Source organism: Pogoniulus pusillus, chromosome 17 (assembly GCF_015220805.1).
Source record: "Pogoniulus pusillus isolate bPogPus1 chromosome 17, bPogPus1.pri, whole genome shotgun sequence".
In the NCBI taxonomy this organism is placed as follows: domain Eukaryota; kingdom Metazoa; phylum Chordata; class Aves; order Piciformes; family Lybiidae; genus Pogoniulus; species Pogoniulus pusillus.
Genome location: NC_087280.1, coordinates 70,291 through 92,096, shown reverse-complemented (window position 1 = coordinate 92,096; position 21,806 = coordinate 70,291). Strand labels below are relative to the sequence as shown.

Genomic DNA, 21,806 nt, shown 5'->3' with positions numbered 1-21,806 from the left:
AGAGGGGAGATTTAGACTAGATGTTAGGAGGAAGTTCTTTACAGTGAGGGTGGTAAGATGTTGGAATGGGTTGCCCAAGGAGGTTGTGAGTGCTTCTTCCCTGGAGGTGTTTAAGGCCAGTTTGGATGAAGCCTTGAGCAACTGCTCTAGTGCGGGGTGTCCCTCCCTATGGTGGGGGGTTGGAGCTGGATGATCCTTGAGGTCCCTTCCAACCTAGACCATTCTATCATTCTATGTAAAGTACATTAAATTCCCATTAATACGTATTTCAGGGTGGAGAGAATAAGATGGGAGGGAGGGTGGGAAGAAGGGATAAATGGAGGGGCAGGTAGAGACTCTGATAATGTGTCCAAAGGTTTATTTGAGAATCATGTATTTTATAGGTAGTGCGTTCACCACTGAATTTTAACATGTTCTGCCATTATTTCCTTAGCAGACAGATCGTAGCTCTTTCCAAGAGATGACAAATATTACGTCAGTACTAGAATTCATGCTACTGGGCTTCAGTAGCAACTCTCACTGCCAGATTCTGCTGTTCACACAGTGGTTTTGGTTCTTTATACTCTCACCATCCTCGGAAACATCATTATAATCTCTGGTGACACTGGAGCCACAACTCCATTCATTCCTGTACAGATTTCTCAAGAATTTATCTTTCCTAGAGAACTGTTACACCTCCACAGCTGTCCCCAAGATGCTGGCCAGTCTACTGTCAAAGAGGAAGAGCATCTCTTTCTCAGGATGCATGGCACAGCTTTACTACTTTGTGTCCCTGGGAGCCACTGAATGCTACCTCTTGGCAGTGATGGCGTATGACTGGTACCTGGCTGTGGGAAGCTTCCTCCCGCAGCGGAGCATGAAAGGTAAACATCAGACCCTGTGATGAGAAGTGTCCTTGGAGCCTTGAGGCTCCCAGGGGCCTGAGCCTGTGACTATGAGCAACCCACGCACAGCTGTCAGGGGGTGGAATCTGCCCGCCTCTGGGGTGGGCACGGTCAGGGGGCTGACTCTGGCCACCCCCCCCTGGGTGGGATCCTTAAGGTGTTTACTGTAAGTTAACCTATCTCTGCCTTACACTTAACCTGGAGCCAATCTGTACCCTCCACTTGTACCAATCTTGAACTAAGTCAGTTGTCTACACCCCCTTTGGGGGCTATAAAGGTCGCTGTATCGCCCTAATAAATTGCACTGCTGCGCAGAAGCCACAGAGTTGACTCTCAGTGCCCCGATCTCTCGCCGCACCGGTCACCGACCTCCAACAGATGGCGCCCGAACACACCGATTGAACCTCCGGACAACTCCAGGTACGGAAGACCCGCACCCCGGGCCCCCACCGCTAGGCCGCGGAGAAGACGGCCAGGCCGCTTCCCCCCCCACCGCCAGGCCGCGGAGAAGACGGCCAGGCCGCTTCCCCCCCCACCGCTAGGCCGCGGAGAAGACGGCCAGGCCGCTTCCCCCCCCACCGCTAGGCCGCGGAGAAGACGGCCAGGCCGCTCCCCCCCCCCACCGCTAGGCCGCGAAGAGAACCGCCAGGCCGCTCCCCCCCCCACCGCTAGGCCGCGAAGAGAACCGCCAGGCCGCTTCCCCCCCCACCGCTAGGCCGCGAAGAGAACCGCCAGGCCGCTTCCCCCCCCATCGCTAGGCCGCGAAGAGAACCGCCAGGCCGCTTCCCCCCCCCACCGCCAGGCCGCGAAGAGAACCGCCAGGCCGCTTCCCCCCCCACCGCTAGGCCGCGAAGAGAACCGCCAGGCCGCTTCCCCCCCCCACCGCTAGGCCGCGAAGAGAACCGCCAGGCCGCTTCCCCCCCCCACCGCCAGGCCGCGAAGAGAACCGCCAGGCCGCTTCCCCCCCCCACCGCTAGGGGCCGCGAAGAGAACCGCCAGGCCGCTTTCCCCCCCCCACCGCCAGGGCCGCTCCCCCCCCCCCCCCCCCCCCCCCCCCCCCTCCGGCCACGAAGGACATAGAGGCTTCCACATAAAAGGAGCTGGTGGAAACGCAAGAGATCGGACGCTACTATACCCCCTGCTGGGGAAACACGTCTCCTTTTTTTTTCTCTTTTTTTCCTTTTTTCTTTCTTTCTATTTTTCCTTTTTTTTCCCTTTTTTTCTTTTTTTTCCTTCCCCCTCGTTAAACCCGTTACTAACCAAGGGAAAGGTGTCTGCCGATACGGACGGCCTATATAGATAGGCGTTTATTAAAAAAGAAAAAAAAAAAAAAAGAGAAGAGTCGCCGCCCATAAATATGGGGGCAAAAATTTTAATAACGGCAGCTGGTGTGACGACAGGTGTGACCATATAGATGGGCACTTCTGGGGGCAGTGATCGTGCATAGTCAGATCCCCCCAGGGCAGTTGCCGCCGGAAGGCGAACGCACCACCCACACCCCCCCCCCCCCCCCCCCCCCCCTTCCTTCCTTTTTTCTTTTTTTTCTCTTCTTCCGCGCGCTTACGGAACCTTGCCGTTACCATGGAACCTCCCAGCCGCCCCTTCCTTCTTCCGCGATTTTTTCAAAGTATTGGTGACTCCCTTTGGGGAGCTGGCGAACCGACCTCACAAGCACTTTTGGATAAACAAGTAGCAATTTCTCTCCTCTTGAACTTTTTGGAAAAGCGAGGAGTTTCCATGTCAAAGAAAAAATTGACTTCCTTAGTAGCATATGGACTAGTAAGAGGACACTTTCAAACTTCAGACTCTCTTTTTGATGAATCTGAATGGCGCCGCTGTGGCGATACTATTTTTGACCAGGCTATTGATGGTGACAAAACAGCCAAAAGCGTACAGAAGCAATGGCGTGATGTCATCAATTGCTTGAAGAAATACAGACTGGAACAGACCCTTGCAGCGACAGCAGTGGCACGGCTTGCTGACGGCTTGGACACTCGGGGGGAGAGACCACTAGAGGCAATGGTTACCCCAGCTAGCTCTCTCTTTTCCGACCTGAAAATTTCTCCAGGCACGGTGGTGCCTTTGATGACTCTCCCCAGTGCATCTACTGTTCCGATGCTGTCCGCAGTGCCGAAGCAACCGGTGCCGCCAACTTCACACACTCCGACGCAGCCAGCAGCGCCCCAGCAACCGGTGCCGCCAACTCCAAACGCTCCGACGCAGCCAGCAGCACCCCAGCAACCGGTGCCGCCAACTCCACACACTCCGACGCAGCCAGCAGCGCCCCAGCAGCCAGCGCCGCCTCAGCAGGACGTCCCAATGCAGCCAGCGCCGCCTCAGCAGGACGTCCCAATGCAGCCGGTGCCGCCGGCTCAGGACCCTTCGTTATACCCTGCACTGCCTCAAGACGTTCCCGACGTTCCTGCCGTTCCAGTGCAACCACCAGCACCCCCGATGCCAGCGGCACCAATTCCCCAAAACATTCCTACCATCCCTGCCGTTCCGGTGCAGCCGTCTGCCCCCCCGCTCCCAGCGCCACCGCCCTACAGTGGTCCGTTTTCCCCACTCCCGGCTTCCGCTACCATCTCGCCACGTCCGGCGCAAACTCCTTCTGCTACATTCCGACCCGCCCCCCCCGGCTGCAGCGGGCCCGAGTTGGACTTCCGCCACGGAAGCCGGTCCTTCCTCTCAAGCCCGGGAACCGCCGCCTGTGATTAACTCGGATGCTAGCGACTCCTCACAGTCCGATGCCGACGACACTATTGACAATGTTGCCGACGACTTACAGAAACTTAGAATAATGCCTTCTGGCAATGCCCAGCCCCTGGCGGCACCACAAGCTACAGAGATCACCGGGAAGACTCTCCAGCTTACACCCGTTGGTCCACAACATCGGTGGCGTGCCGTTATTCGCGACGCCTTGTTACAAGGTGATTGGGAGGCAGCTGCTGCTCTGGAAGGTGCAGCGGCATTCCCAGTTGTGGCAGCACGGACTGCAGATGGACAGCCAGGAGCCACTCACACGGCTCTTGATTGGAAACTGCTTATGCAGTTGAAAACAGCAGTATCTTCCCACGGCTTGCACTCACAACCGACTAAGCAATTGCTGAATTACATCTTCTCCGCCTATGTGCTATGCCCAGCAGATTGTGAGACTGTTGCGAGACTGATTTTAACACCATCCCAGTTTATGTTGTGGGAAAGGGCATGGCGCGATGAGTGCAGGAAGGTGGTGGAGCAGCCACGACAACTAGGCGACCCCTTACTCAATGTTCAAGCAGATATACTGCTGGGAAAAGGGGCTTTCAGCTCGCTGGATGCCCAGATACGTCATCCCTTTGAGTGGCATCATGCGTCCATGACAACTGCCAGAGCAGCTTTTAATATGGTGCCTACAGAGCCAAAAGCACCTAGCTATACCGCTGTAAAGCAAGGTTTGAGTGAGGACTATAACCATTTCATTGATAGACTAGCAGCTGCAGTTGAAGCAGCCACTGAGTTAGATGCTGCAACCAGACAAGCCTTTTTTCGAACCCTAGCTTTTGAGAATGCTAATAATAAGACCAAGCAGCTGTTGTCCATTCTGCCTAGGGAAGCCTCAGTGGACGATATGTTGGAGCGAGTTGCTCGAATGCCTACAAACCAGCAGCAGACATTTGTTGCAACCCAAATGGATCAAGTTCTAGATAAGCACACGCAGCTCGTAATGGCAGCACTGCGATCCGCAGATGCAGGGAATCGTGGCCGCCGAAACAACAACCCACGGAACCCCTGCTTCCGCTGCGGTCTAACTGGGCAGCTCCCCGCCGAGTCAGCCGGGTAGACAGTAAACACAGCCTGGTTGATTTCTCTAGATATAGACTGGGGTCTTGATAACTATGTTGGACTCTGGGACTTTACCGTTGTTTTTGACTTTAATTATAATATATTTTGTATTTTGGACATTTGTTGGATAAGGTACTGATGCTTATTAATAATATTGGATTTTTAGGATAATGTTAATAATGCAGTAATTCTTAGGCAATCATGATAGAGCATAATTAGCTTTTGATAGATATTATACTGATATACTATGGTAAGACATCATATTTTATACTCATAAGTCCCTACTCACTTTTTCTATACTAAGGATAATATGGTACCATATTCTCTTTTACACACTCACTCACACACCTTTTTTCTTTTCCTTTTCTACTAGGTTTATAAGTTAAGACAGTATTATAGTTATATGATTTTTTTTCTTTAACGTATAGAAATGTAGAATTTTGTCTTTTATATTAAAAAAAAAAAAAAAAAAAGGAGGAAAAGGGGGCGAGGTGGAAGAGGAGCTAGTAAAATAAGAAGAGAGGCATGGAGAAACACTACAGCCTTTTTTGGACATCATACAAGTAAGATCAGTGGATTTATCAGCTTAGGTATTGAATATGTTCGTATTATGCTTTATCACCTGTCTGTACAGGCCCTAAGGTGGATACCAACTTGAATATGATTGGTTTGTCCTTTCATGAAGTGAGCAGAAAATCTTGCTCAGATGGCAGAATTGTGGTAAGATCTTGGGAGAGTCATAGAGATGATGATCATGAGTATTTGGATTATAAGGCATTGGATCTTGGCTAATGAATTTGGGTATTTTCATGAGCTTCAATGATTGTAGCTTAATGGAATAGATTCGGTCTGGTCCCTTTGATGAAGGCCAAAGCCCACTTAAAATTGGCATAAGATGGCAAGTGATTTCTTTATCTCTTGCAAGGGCCCTGCAAGGGATGAAAAAACACTGCTCCAAATTCTTGAAGTGAATCGAGAGCTGTGGGAAAAGGCCTAAGCAGAATAGCCTGAAAGCAACATCTAAGACGCACTCTTGTATTGTATTTGGGGGTTGGTAGTTCTTAAGCACAATCGTCAGACGCAGCTCATAGCCGAGGACTGCACTGGGAACATCAAGATCTCTGAAAAGTATGAAGTGAACTTAAAGCTATGGAGAGATACTGGACAATTCACTCGCCCACAACATCGGCTACCACAGTGAGCTAATGAAGATGTGACAGACTTGCACCCTCCAGAAGCTGTGATGTTCGTCTGGACTTTTGGGTTTTTGAACATTTGACTCACTGTTGCTTGCAGAAATAGCTTTTGGGATCATTAGCTAAGCTTGGGTGGCTGGTTTGCCAGATTGTTGTCACTAGCAAAATTCTTAACAAATGTATTCTCTTTACTTTAGCACCATTGACCTGCGCTCCCACTGAGCACAGCTCGTCTAAAATCAAACGTGGGTTGCTCAAAAGAAAAGAAGGGGGTACTGTGGGAAGCTTCCTCCCGCAGCGGAGCATGAAAGGTAAACATCAGACCCTGTGATGAGAAGTGTCCTTGGAGCCTTGAGGCTCCCAGGGGCCTGAGCCTGTGACTATGAGCAACCCACGCACAGCTGTCAGGGGGTGGAATCTGCCCGCCTCTGGGGTGGGCACGGTCAGGGGGCTGACTCTGGCCACCCCCCCCTGGGTGGGATCCTTAAGGTGTTTACTGTAAGTTAACCTATCTCTGCCTTACACTTAACCTGGAGCCAATCTGTACCCTCCACTTGTACCAATCTTGAACTAAGTCAGTTGTCTACACCCCCTTTGGGGGCTATAAAGGTCGCTGTATCGCCCTAATAAATTGCACTGCTGCGCAGAAGCCACAGAGTCGACTCTCAGTGCCCCGATCTCTCGCCGCACCGGTCTCCGACCTCCAACACCTGGCAGTCTGTTGACCACTGCACTATGCTGTTGTCATGACTCTTGAGTCTTGCAGCTGTCTGGATGCAGACTGCTGGGTCACTACTGTTTGCACTGTTTTTCTACCCTGTTTGGTGGTGTCCAGACCAAATTTCTGCAATTACAATCTCATTGATCACTTCTTCTGTGACATCTCTCCACTGTTAAAGCTGTCATGCTCAGACGCCACTGTCACAGAAGCTGTCATCTTCATTCGTTCTATCCTAGTCCTTTCCAGTAGTTTTCTGCTCACTCTTCTCTCGTACATATTTATAATTTTTAGTATCCTGAAGATACCCTCAACATCTCGGAAGAGAAGAACCTTCTCCACCTGCAGCTGACACCTCATGGTAGTGACAATGTACTACAGTGCCATGATGTCCATGTGTGTTTGGTCTACAGCCTGATCGCAGAGATCAATAAAGCTGCATCTGTGCTCTACACAGTGCCCACACCCCTGTTTAAACCAATCATCTATGGCATGAGGAACAAAGCATTCAAGAAGGCCTTAGGAAAAATACTCTTCAGACACAACCATGTTCATTCTTTGTGAGATTAGAGCACCTCAAAACTGACTCCTGTTGGCATTCAGGCACTGGGCTGCATTCTGACTGCAGAAAAGGTTCTTACCTTGCATGTTGCAGGAGCAACAGCAGCACTGGCCTTAAACACCTCCAGCCATGGGGCCTCAACCACCTCCCTGGGCAATTCATTTCAGGCTCTCGCCACTCTCATGCCCAACAACTTCCTCTTCACATCCAGTCTGAATTTCCCCACGTCCAGCTTTGCTCCATTCCCCCTAGTCCTGGCACTTCCTGAGAGCCTGAAAAGTCCCTACCCTGCGTTTTTGTAGGCCCCCCTCAGATACTGAAAGGCCACCAGAAGGTCACCTTGGAGTCTTCTCTTCCCCAGGCTGAACAGCCCCAACTCTTTCAGTCTGTCCTCACAGCAGAGCCGCTCCAGCCCTGTGGCCCTTCTCTGGACACGCTCCAGCACGTCTGCATCCTTCTTGTACTGGGGGCCCCAGAACTGGATGCAGTACTCCAGGTGGGATCTCAGCAGAGCACAGCAGAGGGGCAGAATCACCTCCCTCAACCTGCTGGCCACACTTCTCCTGATGCAGCCCAGGCTCTGCTTGGCCCTCCAGGATGCAAGTGCACACTGCCGGCTCCTGTGGAGCTTCTTGTCCACCAGCACCCCCAAGTCCCTCTCCTCAGGGCTGCTCCCCAGCCACCCACTGCCCAGCCTGGATTTGTGCTTCGCATTGCCGTGACCCAGATGCCGGACACTGCACTTGGTCTTGTTGAACCTCATGAGCTTGGCTTGTGCCCACCTCTCCAGCCTGTCCAGCTCCCTCTGGATGGATCCCTGCCCTCCAGCCTGGCTGCTGCACCACACAGCTTGGTGTGATCAGCAAACTTGCTGAGGGTGCACTCAGTGCCAGTGTCCATGGCACCCACAAAGATGTTGAACAAGACTGGTCCCACTAGCTTTTTGGGGATGGAGGTGAGGCTGATCTGTCTAGAGTTACCTGGGTCCTCCTTCTTACTTTTTTTGAAGAATGCAGTGATGTTTGCCCTCCTCCAGTCCCCAGGTAGCTCTCCCTTCTGCCGTGACTTACTGAAGATAGTGGAGAGTGGTCTGACAATGCCCTGTGCCAGCTCCCTCAGCACCCATAGGTGCATGCCATCAGGCCCCAATACAGATATGCAGATTGTTCAACTGTTCCTTGATCCAGTCCTCATCAAACAGGGAAGACTCCTGTCATGCAGTCCACTGAGGCCTCAGGTGTCAGGGGCTCCTGAGGACAGTCTCCAGCAGTATAGACAGAGACAAAGAAGGCATTTAGTAACTCTGCCTTCTTTGTGCTCTCTGTCACCAGGGCACCCTCCTCAATCAGCAGAGGGCCTGCATTGCCTGTAACATTAGCTTTTCATGCAATATGTTTGAAGAAGCCCTTTTTATTGAGCTCCAAGGAGGCCTTAGCCTTCGTAGTTGCCTCCCTACATCCTCTGACAACAGCCCTATACTCCTCCCAGATGGCCAGCCCCTCCTGCCATTGTCTGTAGACTCTTTTCTTCCACTTAAGTTTGCTTATGTTCCTTTCTTAACCATGCAGGTCTCCTGGCTCACATTTTCCATTTCCTACTTGCTGAGATGCACTGATCTTCAGCTTGGAAGAAGAGGTCCTTAAATGTAAACCAACTATCATGGGCCCCTCTGCCTTCTAGTACCCTGAGATTCAACCCAGCAATTGCTTGAGAAGGCCAAAGTTTGCCCCCCTGAAATCCAGCGTTGTAGTCCTCTCTTTCCTAAACAGGACAGAGCAATCCATGACCACATTCCAGCCATGTGAGCTGTCCTACCATGTCTCTGTAATTGCCACCAGGTCATAACCCTGTGACCACACATGGATTTCTAACTCCTCCTGATTATTCCCCATGCTGTGTGCATTGGTGTATAAACATTTCATGGATTGAGCCAAGTACATAATTTTCATCTTTGAAGGGAGGTAGACCCTCTGGTTATCTAAGATGCCAACACCTTGCTCCTCAAGTACTGGGCTATTACACCCAGGACTCACTGGCAAGGCCAGTTACATCTCCGTCCCCCATCAGAGCTAGTTTAAAGCCTTGTCAATGAGCCCAGACAATTCATGCACAAGCTCCCAAGCCCTCAAGTAATCTCGCTAAGTGTATATATAATTTATATATATATTTAATATACATATAATACATATAATTTATAGAAAGGCATGTAATTTTTATGTGTCTATATAAATACTCTTGCAGCAGGTCTAATAGGAGATGATGGCTAATGAAGAAGAGCAGCCACTTGTTCTGTCACTCCACCACAAACACTTAATCTCAGTCATATTCTTGTCAAACTGTGACAGAGCCATGGAGGACTGCCACAGCACAGCTGCTGATAGAGGGCAAATCATGAATAGTTGCTCTCTTTGACACACTAGGCAAAACCCTCACAGTTACAGAGACCCAAGGTCAGGCAAAAAGCCTTTTGATATAAAGCAAAAAGAGGAAATAGTATAAAAAGTGGAAGCTGTGTCACCTCTTTTTACTGATGGAGTGTGGTGGTTCTTTTAGATGGGATCTATTTCTTCCCATTTATACATTTAGATTATGGTACCCATGCTTCTGTAGAAACTATAGAAGGACATTACGACACAGGTACACTAAGTAGCTACCTCACCAGCTATTTGCATTGTAAGCACCAACAATTAGGACAAGAAACAAGCAATGAATGACTCCACAATATGAAGTTTCTCTCATATCGTTCAGGGAGGGATGCACATAATATTATTGATCACCGATTTTAGTTGATCTCTTCCTTTCAAACAAGAGATTTTGCTTGCTCTCAGCACTACTTAGCAGATGCTTTGTAATTCCAGTACCATGAAGGCCAGAACTACACAGCAATCTTCAAAACAAAATGGTTACTGAAAGGAATTGTAAGCTGTAACAATGCAAATAAATTACCTAGCAGTCTATTAGAATTATTTTGTCTGTCTTGGAGTAGCTTCTTGTTTCCTGGCTCAAAATATTCAGAGCTTCATAGAGATGAGAAAGTCACGCCAGAGGTAGCCAGGATATATTTAGGCTTCAAAAGAAGGGATAAGAATCTAGAGTTAGGAATATGAAAACAGGTGAGCTGCAAAGCAAAAGATTCCTTCCTAGTACATCACCAGGATGAACAGATGGAAGCATATTTTTTTTTCAGGGATAAACCATACTGCATGATCTTCCATATAATGTTTAACTTAAAGATGTAGAGTTTGAAGGCAAAGTTGAAAAAGACAAGATATGGAAATGAGAGGTGAGAAAGAACTTCATGGAAATTCTTGTATCTTTGGGCACATTTAAAGCCCTCTTGACTAAGCTGGCCAGCCTACTGCCAAAGACACCCTTGCGCCTTCAAGACAAGTGTAGTCCAGCCCTCTTTAGCAGGTCAGAGACATCAAAGGATGTCTTCTTGTCATGAATTTTTCACACTTCATAGATTAGTGGTGATTCTGAAAATTGCATGAGTCAACAGAAGAAAATCTTTGCATCTCCTCCCCCCGAGTGGGTAGTTCCAGAGTGTTTGGAGGTTTGAGCTGCAGCAGAACTGTACCAGCCCAGGTGTGAGTGCATTTGAAGCCAGCTTCAGGATCAAATAGAAGTGCGCCACAGCCTTCTTGGGCTAAAAGGTTCGTGTCCTTTTGCTTTCCTGACTTTAGGTTCCATACCTTTTTATTTTATTGAAACCATTGTTTTAACCTTTTGGGTTTGGAGTGGAAAAATGAATCAGGGTTTCTAAGCTTTGTTTGCTGGGGTGCTGCTACATAATTGGTGCTAAAGCTTAGTGCACTGTTTGAACTGAGTTTCAGCAGCTACTGCTTCTGAGAACTGACTACGTGCTTATCCAGACTAAGGGTCTTAGAATATTGCTCTCATCATCTGACAAGAGCTGCTACTTAAGGGGAAAGCAAACAGGCCAACCCAACTCTGAACAAATTAGCTCAATAAAAGCCCCCAAACGAACAAATCTAAGTACACTTCCTGGCAGATAGCCATAAAAAGCAGCATTCTGATTACCTTAATTTTGCCTGGGGCTGAGTTAGTTGGGTTCCAGCTTCAGAAAATATTATTTTCAGGAAATTTTATTTTCTTTGTGAACAGGCCACTAATGGCCACAGCACAATCATGTTAAAATGTGAAGTTTCCATCTTCATGAGATTAAAGATTCATAGAATCACAGAGTGGTTTTGGCTTAAAGGAACTACCCTCCGGCCATGGGCAGGGCATCCGCAACTTCTCTGGGCTGTCTCTTCTAGTGTATTATCACCCTCATCATAAAAATTTCTTCCTTATGTCCAACCTGAATCTACCTGTCTATTTAAATCTCAGTTTAAAACCATTGCCCCATCCCTTGTCACTACACACTTGGTGTCATGAAGGCAGGGAATCAATCATCAGTGCTACAGACAATGAGATTGAGGTACCCTCAGCAAGTTTGCAGAAGACACCAAGCTAAGTAGTGTGGTTGATAAGTCTGAAGGACAGGGTGGTTGCAGTCCAGAGGGACCTGCATAGGTTGCAGAGCTGGGCTGATGAGAATCTCATGAGGTTCAAGAAAGTGAAGTGCAAGGCCCTTCACCCAGATGTGGGCAACCCTTGATATCAGTCCAGGCTAGGGGATGATGAGACAGAGCAGCCCTGCAGAGAAGGACTTGGGGGTACTGGGGGGGTGAGAAGCTGGACAGGAGTCAGCAATGGCCACTGGCAGCCCAGAAGGCCTAGGGCAGCCTGGGCTGCATCCAAAGCAACATGGCCAGAGATGGAGAGAGGGGATCCTGCCCCTCTGCTCTGGGGAGACCTCACCTGCAGGGCTGTACCCAGATAACGAGCCCTCAACACAACGGAGACTTGGACCTGCTGGAGAGGGTCTGGAGGAGGCCACAGAGATGGTCAGAGGGCTGGAGCACCTCTGCTGTGGTCACAGGCTGAGACAGTTGGATCTGTTCAGCCTAGAGAAGAGAAGGCTCCAGGGAGACCTCAGAGCTGCATTTCAATACCTGACCTACAAGAGACTTGCTGCAGAAGGACTGTTCAGAAGGGTCTGTGGAGACAGGCTGAAGGCCATGATTTGGAACTGGAGCAGGACAGAGTTAGGTTGGACATCATGAGGAAGTTGTGCATGTGAGGGTGGGGAGACACTGACACAGGCTGCCCAGGGCTGTGCTTGTAGCCCCATCCCTGGAGACATTCAGGACTGGATGTGTCCTTGAGCTCTAGTTGGAGGAGCCCATGCTGAGTGTGGGGGGCTGGATATGACCTTTGAAGGTCCCTTGTAACCCAATGCAATCTGTGAATCTGTGTGCAGGGCAGTAAAGCAAATGCAAAGAAAAGCTGCCTCCCAGACGATGTGGAACTTGTGTGCAGATGCTTTTAGATAACTGCTAGAGACATGAGATGCAAAATGCATCACAGAGTGGAGCCAAAGCTGTGGAAGAGTACAAATGGAATTGTTACCACAGAATAGCTGAGAAGAACTTTATAGGAGAGGGAGTACTACAGACTGGTACTGGCTCATGATGCCTTCTGGCTAGGCCCAGTGGGATCCACTGATAATTCTATGGCATGCATCTGCACAGCCCAAGACAAATGAGTCCTCTGCTATCCCTTGTGCTGTTATTTGGCAGAGATTTAAGGCAAACTTTAAACAAGGGTCAGTGCCAGATAAGCCTTGGGCTGAGCATTTGCACTGACCAGCTCAACTATGACTTTTCTCATTTCTTCTGCTTCTCAGGCTTTCTCCAAAATGCCAAGCAGTGTCAACAGGCAGGAGAATATGAAGTCAGGACTGCTGAAGATGCACAAGCTATGGGTCATGTTGCTGGCTGTAGCTGCAATCTCACTTTTCTCCATGTGCTTTCTGGTACTGAACAATAGGTGAGTGAGGGATGAGGTGGAGTAACTGTGTCCCCTCATTTCTGGAAAAGATATGGGAACACAGAGGATCACTCCGGAAGGCCTCTAGGGGATGAATCAATATGGTAGGAGTGGAGATTGTGCAGGGAAAGCATGAAATTGTGCTAATTTTTGATGGATATTTTAGTGTAGGAGTGGTTGCAGGTAGGGCCACAAGATGGTGAAGGGGAGACACTGAAGTGACAGAGGAAAGCTGGGTGTGGAGATGTTATTCTGACTCAGTTTAACCCCTTGTTGGTTTCTTTGCAGACCTGACATTGAGGTTCCAGAAGCAAAAGCGTGTCAAAGACTGTTGAGCAACATAACACAACCTCAGAAGTGAGTCACGTCCATAAGTGTGCTGGGCGGAGGGAGACAGGCTAAACTACATCACCTGGTGGCCTCAGTGAAGGTCCAGGAAGCAGAGAGGGATTAACGGAGAGTCTTTTGTTTGCATGAAGTCTTTGTAAGAGCATTCACATTACTTATAAGCTCTTTCTGCCCTAGGGTAAATGAAGTCTGGAGCCTGAGACATGTGAAGTTAATGCAGACCTGCCACTGGAAGTCCAACGCAACTGCCTTGGCCCAGTACAGGTGATGCCCATGGGGCAAAACTGCTCAGTTCACCTGCTTCCAAGAAAACCATTAGCAAGGTGGTTTACTAATAGCAGATGTTTAATGCACGATGAGTGAACCCGACATTCATGATCAAACGTCAGTAACAAAGCAGATGAGACCAAATGTCTTACGCTTATAAAATGCCAACATAGAACTGCAAGTCTCTAAACACTCTTCTGGAAATAGCCCTCCAAAGTTCTAACCACATGTGGCCACACACACACTGACACCTACACATGGTCCCTCACAGGATGTGCCCTGCCCGTGCTCTAGATTTATGGGAATCCCTTTTGCTCTCCACAATCTACTGATCCACAAGCATGTGAAGAAGCATCCTGTGAATCCAAAGATGTACAACAGTCATGCTGTGGGCCCCTGTCTACTGCACCCAGCATTCACAGCCCACTGGCTGGATGCATGCGCTGCACAGTGTCTGACAGGAAGGATGCTCTGCCTGTCCGTGTCAGAGGTTGTGATGCTGATGGGACAGCTTCTGGCAGGATTGGAGCAAGTTTTGACTTCCGCTCTTTCTTCTCCATAGTCATTCAACCCTTGTGAATAATGTTCATATTCCTTTCATACTTCATTTCAGGTGACTCCTTTATTCCAAGAGTCTCTTGGTCATTTTCCCCTTTCAAGATGAGTTTGGGGTGAATATCTGCCCAAACTTGTTTATTGGACTGATCCTAACACACTGTCTACGCTAACCATCACATATAAAAAGATTTTCTTCTCCAGGTCATATTGTGAGAGTGAGGCATCCAGACACACCAACAGCCACTGTCCCTGCATTGCACCTGTCTGCACTGCCCCTCTGCATCCTGTGTGCTGACCTTTGATCTTGCATGTTGGTGAGCTTCTGAGGGGAAGGATGAAGGCATGCACAGGTGAAGCTGAGGCTGAAGAAAGCAGGAAGGGTTTTGGTTACTGGCTGGGCTAAAGAACAGAGAACAGACAGAAAATATTTGGAAATGTGTGTGGATGAGGAAGAAGAAGATGAAGGATGTGTGGGGATGGATGAAAAGGGCTCATGGCGAAGGTTGTTTTAACTCAACACAATGCCTTCTTTGTGTTTCCCATGCTTTCCCAAATTCACTTTCCCCATACACTGCAACACTTGCTTACCTAGTTTTTACTTCTGCTTCTAATGCTTCATTCTCATCCCTCTCTGTTTTGTTGCTCTCTTACAGTGTCCCTTCATCCTACCCCCAAACCTATTCTCCACTGTCTTCCACTCTCTCCCCCATTACAGGGCAGAGCTAGGGTGTTGCTGCAATGCCTCAGTCTGGCTGGCTGTGACACAGGACAACACACCACTGGGGTCTAAGATTGTCTATGATGGATATCAAACAGCAAGCTTGAAAGTCAGCAGTGGTTTGATAGAGATTCTGCCAGAGGTAGGAGTACTTTTTGATGGGGATCACAACTCAGTCTGCATGGTTTTGTCTCATGTATCTTGCAGTGTGTCTGGCTGGCAGATTTGTGGTAGGTCTTTATATAAGTCTTTAAAGGTGAATGAATTTCAACATGTTGTTCTTTATAGAAATCCCCTTTTCTGCACTCTCTCTACAAAAGCTGTGCTGTGGTGGGAAATGGAGGAATTCTCAGGAACAGCAGCTGTGGCTCTAAAATTGATGGGCACCAGTTTGTAATGAGGTAATTGCTGCAGCTTGCCTGGAAGAGATGTAGGGGAGCAGCAGGAGGAGAGGTTTTTCACATGAGTAGGATGAAAGTAGAGAAAATGGAGACAAAGGAAGCATTCTGAGTGGTGTTGAATGTGAGAGGCTGCAGAACTGGTGGGGTGTACCTGAACTGGCAGCGTCACAGAGTTATGTTCTCCAGTATTATTTCTCAGAGATTTCCTTTGTTTATCACCTCAATCAGGTTTAACCTGCCTTCTGTTGACTTCCCTGAGGATGTGGGCAGAAAATCCAGCATCGTCACTGTAAATCCCAGTATCCTTCAGAAAAGGTAAGGGGTGTGGAAAGGACTCCTAACTTTCTCCCATATACTGCATTTTGGAAAAGGCACTCTCCTTTGCCTCTGCTTTGGGTCCCAGAAAACAGACAGGCAAGGCCCATCTGGAAAAAGCTGTTGGCATCTACTGCCATGAGGAGGTCTTCTCTGTGTATACAGGAAACAGTGCAGGTCCTGGAGCTGTATGCAGCAGAATATGTTCAAGATTTGATTGCTGCGGGCTGTTTTAGCTCACTGTTCCAGAGAGCTGATCTCAAGGGCAACGTGAAAACAGACAGGAAGTCTCAGCTGTATTCTGTACTGATGCTTTTAGAAGGAGCTCTGATGGAAACGATTTCATCTCATTCTGATCCTATCTGCATAAATGCTCTTTATATGCAGTGGAAAAAATAGGTACTCCTTGTCCTACAACAAACATTTGAAACAAGAAAGATCACTTGTGATCCGGCTGTATTTGCTTTCTTGCACTGACTACAAAGGACATTCAGACAATTAGTTCAGATGTTGATGTCTGTATAATAGATCTCTAAAGGCAGATGGCATAAATTCTGTGCCAACACTCTGCTCCACCACTATAGAACATCGTAGAATCAGTCAGGGTTGGAAGGCACCGCAAGGATCAGGCTGGCCACAGCCTTATCCAGCCTGGCCTTAAACACCTCCAGCCATGGAGCCTCAACCACCTCCCTGGGCAATTCATTTCAGGCTCTCGCCACTCTCATGCCCAACAACTTCCTCTTCACATCCAGTCTGAATTTCCCCACGTCCAGCTTTGCTCCATTCCCCCTAGTCCTGGCACTTCCTGAGAGCCTGAAAAGTCCCTACCCTGCGTTTTTGTAGGCCCCCCTCAGATACTGAAAGGCCACCAGAAGGTCACCTTGGAGTCTTCTCTTCCCCAGGCTGAACAGCCCCAACTCTTTCAGTCTGTCCTCACAGCAGAGCCGCTCCAGCCCTGTGGCCCTTCTCTGGACACGCTCCAGCACGTCTGCATCCTTCTTGTACTGGGGGCCCCAGAACTGGATGCAGTACTCCAGGTGGGATCTCAGCAGAGCACAGCAGAGGGGCAGAATCACCTCCCTCAACCTGCTGGCCACACTTCTCCTGATGCAGCCCAGGCTCTGCTTGGCCCTCCAGGATGCAAGTGCACACTGCCGGCTCCTGTGGAGCTTCTTGTCCACCAGCACCCCCAAGTCCCTCTCCTCAGGGCTGCTCCCCAGCCACCCACTGCCCAGCCTGGATTTGTGCTTCGCATTGCCGTGACCCAGATGCAGGACACTGCACTTGGTCTTGTTGAACCTCATGAGCTTGGCTTGTGCCCACCTCTCCAGCCTGTCCAGCTCCCTCTGGATGGATCCCTGCCCTCCAGCCTGGCTGCTGCACCACACAGCTTGGTGTGATCAGCAAACTTGCTGAGGGTGCACTCAGTGCCAGTGTCCATGGCACCCACAAAGATGTTGAACAAGACTGGTCCCAGGACTGATCCAAGAGGGCCTCTGCTTGTCACTGGCCTAGAGACATAGAACCTCATGTGCCAGTTCCCTGATCAACCATGGGTGTATCCTGTCAGGTCCCATGCACTTGAACACTTTCAGCTTCTTCAGGTGATCATGAACCTGATCTTCACTTATGATGGGCAGCTCTTCATTCCAGCCCCTGCCATTATCTTCCATGGCTCCAGAAGTGTGGCTGGAGGCCTTTGCAGTGACGACTGAGGTAAAGAAGTTGTGAGAACCTCAGCCTTTGCCATGTCACTTGTGACCATTTCACCTGTTTCCTTTCTGAGGGGGCCCACACGTTCCCTAGGCTTCTTTTGGCCATTAATATACCTGCAGAAATTCTTGGTGTTCCCTTTGACTTCCCTGGCTGGATTCAATTCAAGCTCTGCCTTGGCTTTCCTAAGCAGATCTCTAGCTGCTGGGGCAGCTTCCTTCTCCATTCCAGCTGTCCTTTATTCCACTCCTTGTAGAGTTCCTTTTTGTGTGACAGTGTGTCCAGGAGCTCCTTGCTCAGCCAGGCAGGCCTCCTAACATTCTTCCCTGCTTTCCTCTTTGTTGGTATGCATTGCTTCTGGACACAGAGGAGGTGATCCTTGAATCCTGACCAGCTGTCCTGGGCCCCTCTTCCCTCTAGGGCTTCGTCCCATGCTACTTTGGCCAGCAGATCCTTGAAGCGATCAAAGTCTGCACACCTAAAGTCTAGGGTGGTAAGCTTAGAATACGTCCTCCTGGTTGCCCCAGGGATCTTAAATTCAACTGCATCATGGTCACTGCAGCCAAGGCTGTCCCTGAGCCTCACATCAGCCACCAGCTCTTCCCTGTTGGTGAGAGCAAGGTCCAGCATAGCACCTTTTCTCGTTGCTTCCTCTACCATTTGGAAGAGGAAGTTGTCATCTATGCAATCCAGGATGCCTTGCTGTGTTGTCCCTCCAGCAAATGTCAGGGTGGTTGAAATCCCCCATGAGGACCAGGACTTGTGACCTGGAAGCAGCTTCTATTTGCCTGTGAAGGGCCTCATCTTTTTGTTTCTGCTGGTCAGGTGGCCTGCAGCAGACCCCTACAGTAACACCACCCTCCTCTGTCTTCCCTTTAATTTTAACCCATACACTCTCTACCAGCTCATCATCCTTCCCCAGGTGGAGCTCCACTGATTCTAGCTGGTCACCGATATAGAGGGCAATGCCGCCTCCTCCTCCTCCTCCTCCTCCTCCTCCTCCTCCTCCTCCTCCTCCTCCTCCTCCTCCTCCTCCTCCTCCTCCTCCTCCTCCTCCTCCTCCTCCTCCTCTTCCTCCTCCTCCTCCTCCCCCTCCTCTCCTTCTCTGCCTATCCTTCCTAAAGAGATTGTGCCCATCTATCCCTACATTCCAGTCATGGGAGTCATCCCACCAAGCTTCAGTAATAACCACTATGTCATGGCATCCCAGCAGCACAGTGGCCCTTACCTCATCCTGTTTGTTGCCCAAGCTCTGTGCATTTGTACAGAGGCACTTCAGCTGGGCTGGCCCTGTTGTCCTCTTATGCCAGTTCCCCTTGATTTCCTCAGATTGCCCTGCTGTGTCATCCCTGGCTTGCCTCAGGGCAGCAAGTTGAGGGCCCTCATTATCTCTCCATCCCTCTGCCTCTGGTAATCTGCCCCACTGTTTGTCACCAGCCAGCAGGTGACTGTTAAACCCTTTCCCCTTCATTCCTATTCCTTCCCCTATTCTATTATAGAGTCATGGAATCACAGAATCATAGAATAGTTTAGGTTGGAAGGGACCCCAAAGCTCATCTAGTTCTTACCCCCTGCCATAGGCAGTGACACGTCCCACTAGAACAGGTCGCTCAAGGCCTCATCTAACCTCACCTTGAGCATCTCCAGGAAGGGAGCATTCACAGCCTCCCTGGGCAACCTGTGCCAGTGTCTCACCACTGCAAAATTCTGTAAAGAACTTCTTCCTGACATCCGGTTTCAATCTCCCTTCTGCCAGTTTAAACCCATTACTCCTCATCCTGTCATTGTAAAGACCTTGTAAATAGTCCCTTTCCAGCCTTCCTGTAGGCCCCCTTCAGATACTGAAAGGCTACTATAAGGTCTCCTTGAAGTTTTCTCTTTTTGAGGCTGCAGAACCCCAACTGTCTCAGCCTGTCCTCATAGCATCCCTCTGAGCATCTTTGTGGCCTCCTCTGGACTGGCTCCAGCAGTTCCATGTCTTTATGTTGGGGACTCCAGAACTGCAGTTAGTACTCCATGTGGAGTCTCAGGAGAGCAGAGCAAAGGGGCAGAATCCCCTCCCTTGACCTGCTGGCCATGCTGCTCTTGCTGCAGCCCAGCTCACGCTTGCTGTCTGGGCTGCACTCACACTGCAGGTTCATGTTGAGCTTTTCATCAACCCCCAGGTCCTGTTCCTCAGGGCTGTTCTCAGCCATTCTCCACTCAGCCTGTGTTTGTGCTTGAAATTGAGCCAAGTTGCAGGACCTAACACTTGGCCTTGTTGATTGTCATAAGGTTGACCTGGGCACACCTCTCCAGCCTGTCCAGGTCCCTCTGGATAGCATCCCTGCCCTCTAGCACATCGACTGTGCCACACAACTTGGTGTCATCTGAAAACTTGCTGAGGGTGCACTCAATTCCTCTGTCTGTATCACTGACAAAGATGTTAAACATCACCGGTTCCAGCACTGACCCCTGAGGGACATCACTTGTCACTGGTCTTCAGGTGGACCACCCACCAAGTCCATGTTGACCAGGATGTCATGTGGGACAGAGACAAATGCCTTGCTCAGATCCCTGTAGATGATGTCAGTTGCCCTTCATTCTCCACCAATTGTGAGCTGTGGGACCGTTAAGACATCCTTCCAGCCCTTTAATCACTTTTAATCAGCCACTAGCAAACCTCCTGGATATTTTCAAACACCTCCAAGGATCAGTCAGATGCTCCTGAGAGTCTTGAACTCAGCTCATCTGCAAGGCAGAGCCAGGTAAAATGGAGGTGAACAGGTATTTCATTGCTTCAGGGCAGAGTAGCATGGGAGGGGCAGGTGGGAATGAGGGTGGGGTTAGCAGAGGATGATGGTGCCACATGTCTTGCCACACAGGTTTCGTGGTCTGAATGGTCGACGTTTGCCATTTTTGAATGCAGCTGCTTCCTATGGAAAAACTTGGTTTCTCATTCCGGCTTTTTCCTACCCTGGCAGTGCTGAGGCATCTTACCGAGCAGTCTATGCCTTACAGGACACTGCCTCCCAGTCACGTGCTTTCTTCTTCCACCCTCGCTACCTGAGTGCTTTAAGCAAGTACTGGCACGATCATGGCTTTCACACCCGTCGCCTCTCTTCAGGTTTCATGCTAGTGAATGCTGCTCTGGAGTTGTGCCAGCACATTACACTCTATGGCTTCTGGCCTTTCTCTTCGCATCCTGATGGCCATTCCCTGCCCCACCATTACTATGACAATGTGCTTCCTGACATCAGGTTGCACATCATGCCCAAAGAATTCACTTATTATGTGGATATGCACTTCCATGGTGTGCTGCAGCTGCATCTGGGGCGGTGCTAAAGGGTCAAGTCAAAGATAAAGCTAAATGGGGTCTGCTGCTGTTTTCCATTCTGGGATCTTCTGAAGGGAATACACAGACCTAGAGACTCTGAGAATGAAAAATATGCCTTCTGTTTTCCATGCTGTTGCAGTGGAGGGTCACTATCAGTAAGAAGCATTAGCATCAGCTCATTTTAGTGTTAGTTAATTGAGAGTCACGAATGCCTGTTAGTGTTCAACGAATAATAAAATTGCTAGTAAATAACTTCCTTCCTTGCCAGCAATGTGAATTTATGAACTGCATTTCAGAATCTGAAACAATAACACCACCTGTTAATAAACTAGCTAAGTGCTTCTTACATTTTGATCAATGTCTGTAATCTGCTGTTTTAATCAGACTTATTCCTGTGACTCATTTATTTATCTTATCAGGCAATAAAGCATTAAGTTCTTCATATTTATCAGAGCTATGCAGTTAATGTTCATTCCTGCCTTCAAAGATCAGAGCTAATCAGCCAGTCCTCACAGTCTGGTGGATTGCCAGCTGGGCCAGTGGCTGGAGTGGATCACAGGATGGGTTGCATACATCAGTGCTCCTGAGACATACAGCAGTGCCTATTTCCCCAGCACATGAATGGACACTTAACTGCTCCTATGCTATAGGCATCTGCTAGTTCAATGAGGCTGTTGTGACATTTTATCATATCTAGATGATCTTCTATCTTAGGGAATAGGCAGTATGGATTTACAAAGCGGGAAATCATGCCTCGTGCAGCTGATAGATATCTGGAAGGTGGTGATTGCCTTGGAGGATGAGAGGGGTGAGGTGGATATTATTTATCATGACACCACAGAATCACAGAATGATAGGGGTTGGAAGGGACCTCTGGAGATCATTGATTCCAACCTCCCTGCCAGGACCACCCAGGGCAGGTCACATAACAATGCATTCAGGTGGGTTTGGAATGTCTCCAGAAAAGCTTGCCTGTGTTGCCCCTTGTCCTGTCCTTGGGCATCCCTGAGCAGAGCTTGGCTCCATCCCTGCACATCTTTATCACCATGAGTGAGAATAGTCCTCAGGCTCCTCTGCTGCA

General features: G+C 49.3%; 2 protein-coding genes across 2 annotated transcripts; both read left to right on the top strand.

Annotated features, from left to right (window-relative positions):
• Positions 1–460: 460 nt before the first annotated feature.
• On the top strand, positions 461–7,187 carry LOC135183200 (olfactory receptor 6N2-like). The gene is given in 6 exon segments (XM_064158132.1): positions 461–538; positions 541–596; positions 598–863; positions 3,396–3,562; positions 6,631–7,024; positions 7,027–7,187. Coding segments are annotated over 6 exon segments (1,122 nt in total).
• Positions 7,188–12,955: 5,768 nt separating this feature from the next.
• On the top strand, positions 12,956–21,114 carry LOC135182680 (alpha-2,8-sialyltransferase 8F-like). The gene is made up of 7 exons (XM_064157084.1): positions 12,956–13,086; positions 13,375–13,443; positions 13,612–13,698; positions 14,975–15,119; positions 15,266–15,378; positions 15,607–15,693; positions 20,274–21,114. The coding sequence occupies exons 1-7, from the start codon at positions 12,956–12,958 to the stop codon at positions 20,731–20,733; spliced, it is 1,092 nt and encodes a 363-aa protein (XP_064013154.1). The 3' UTR covers positions 20,734–21,114.
• Positions 21,115–21,806: the final 692 nt, after the last annotated feature.

Coding starts and splice junctions, on each gene's coding strand:
- LOC135182680 (XM_064157084.1), top strand. CDS start 12,956: ATGCCAAGCAGTGTCAACAGGCAGGAGAATATGAAGTCAGGACTGCTG. Junction 13,699..14,974: donor ACTGCCTTGGCCCAGTACAG/GTGATGCCCATG, acceptor CCCCCATTACAG/GGCAGAGCTAGGGTGTTGCT. Junction 15,694..20,273: donor CCCAGTATCCTTCAGAAAAG/GTAAGGGGTGTG, acceptor CTTGCCACACAG/GTTTCGTGGTCTGAATGGTC.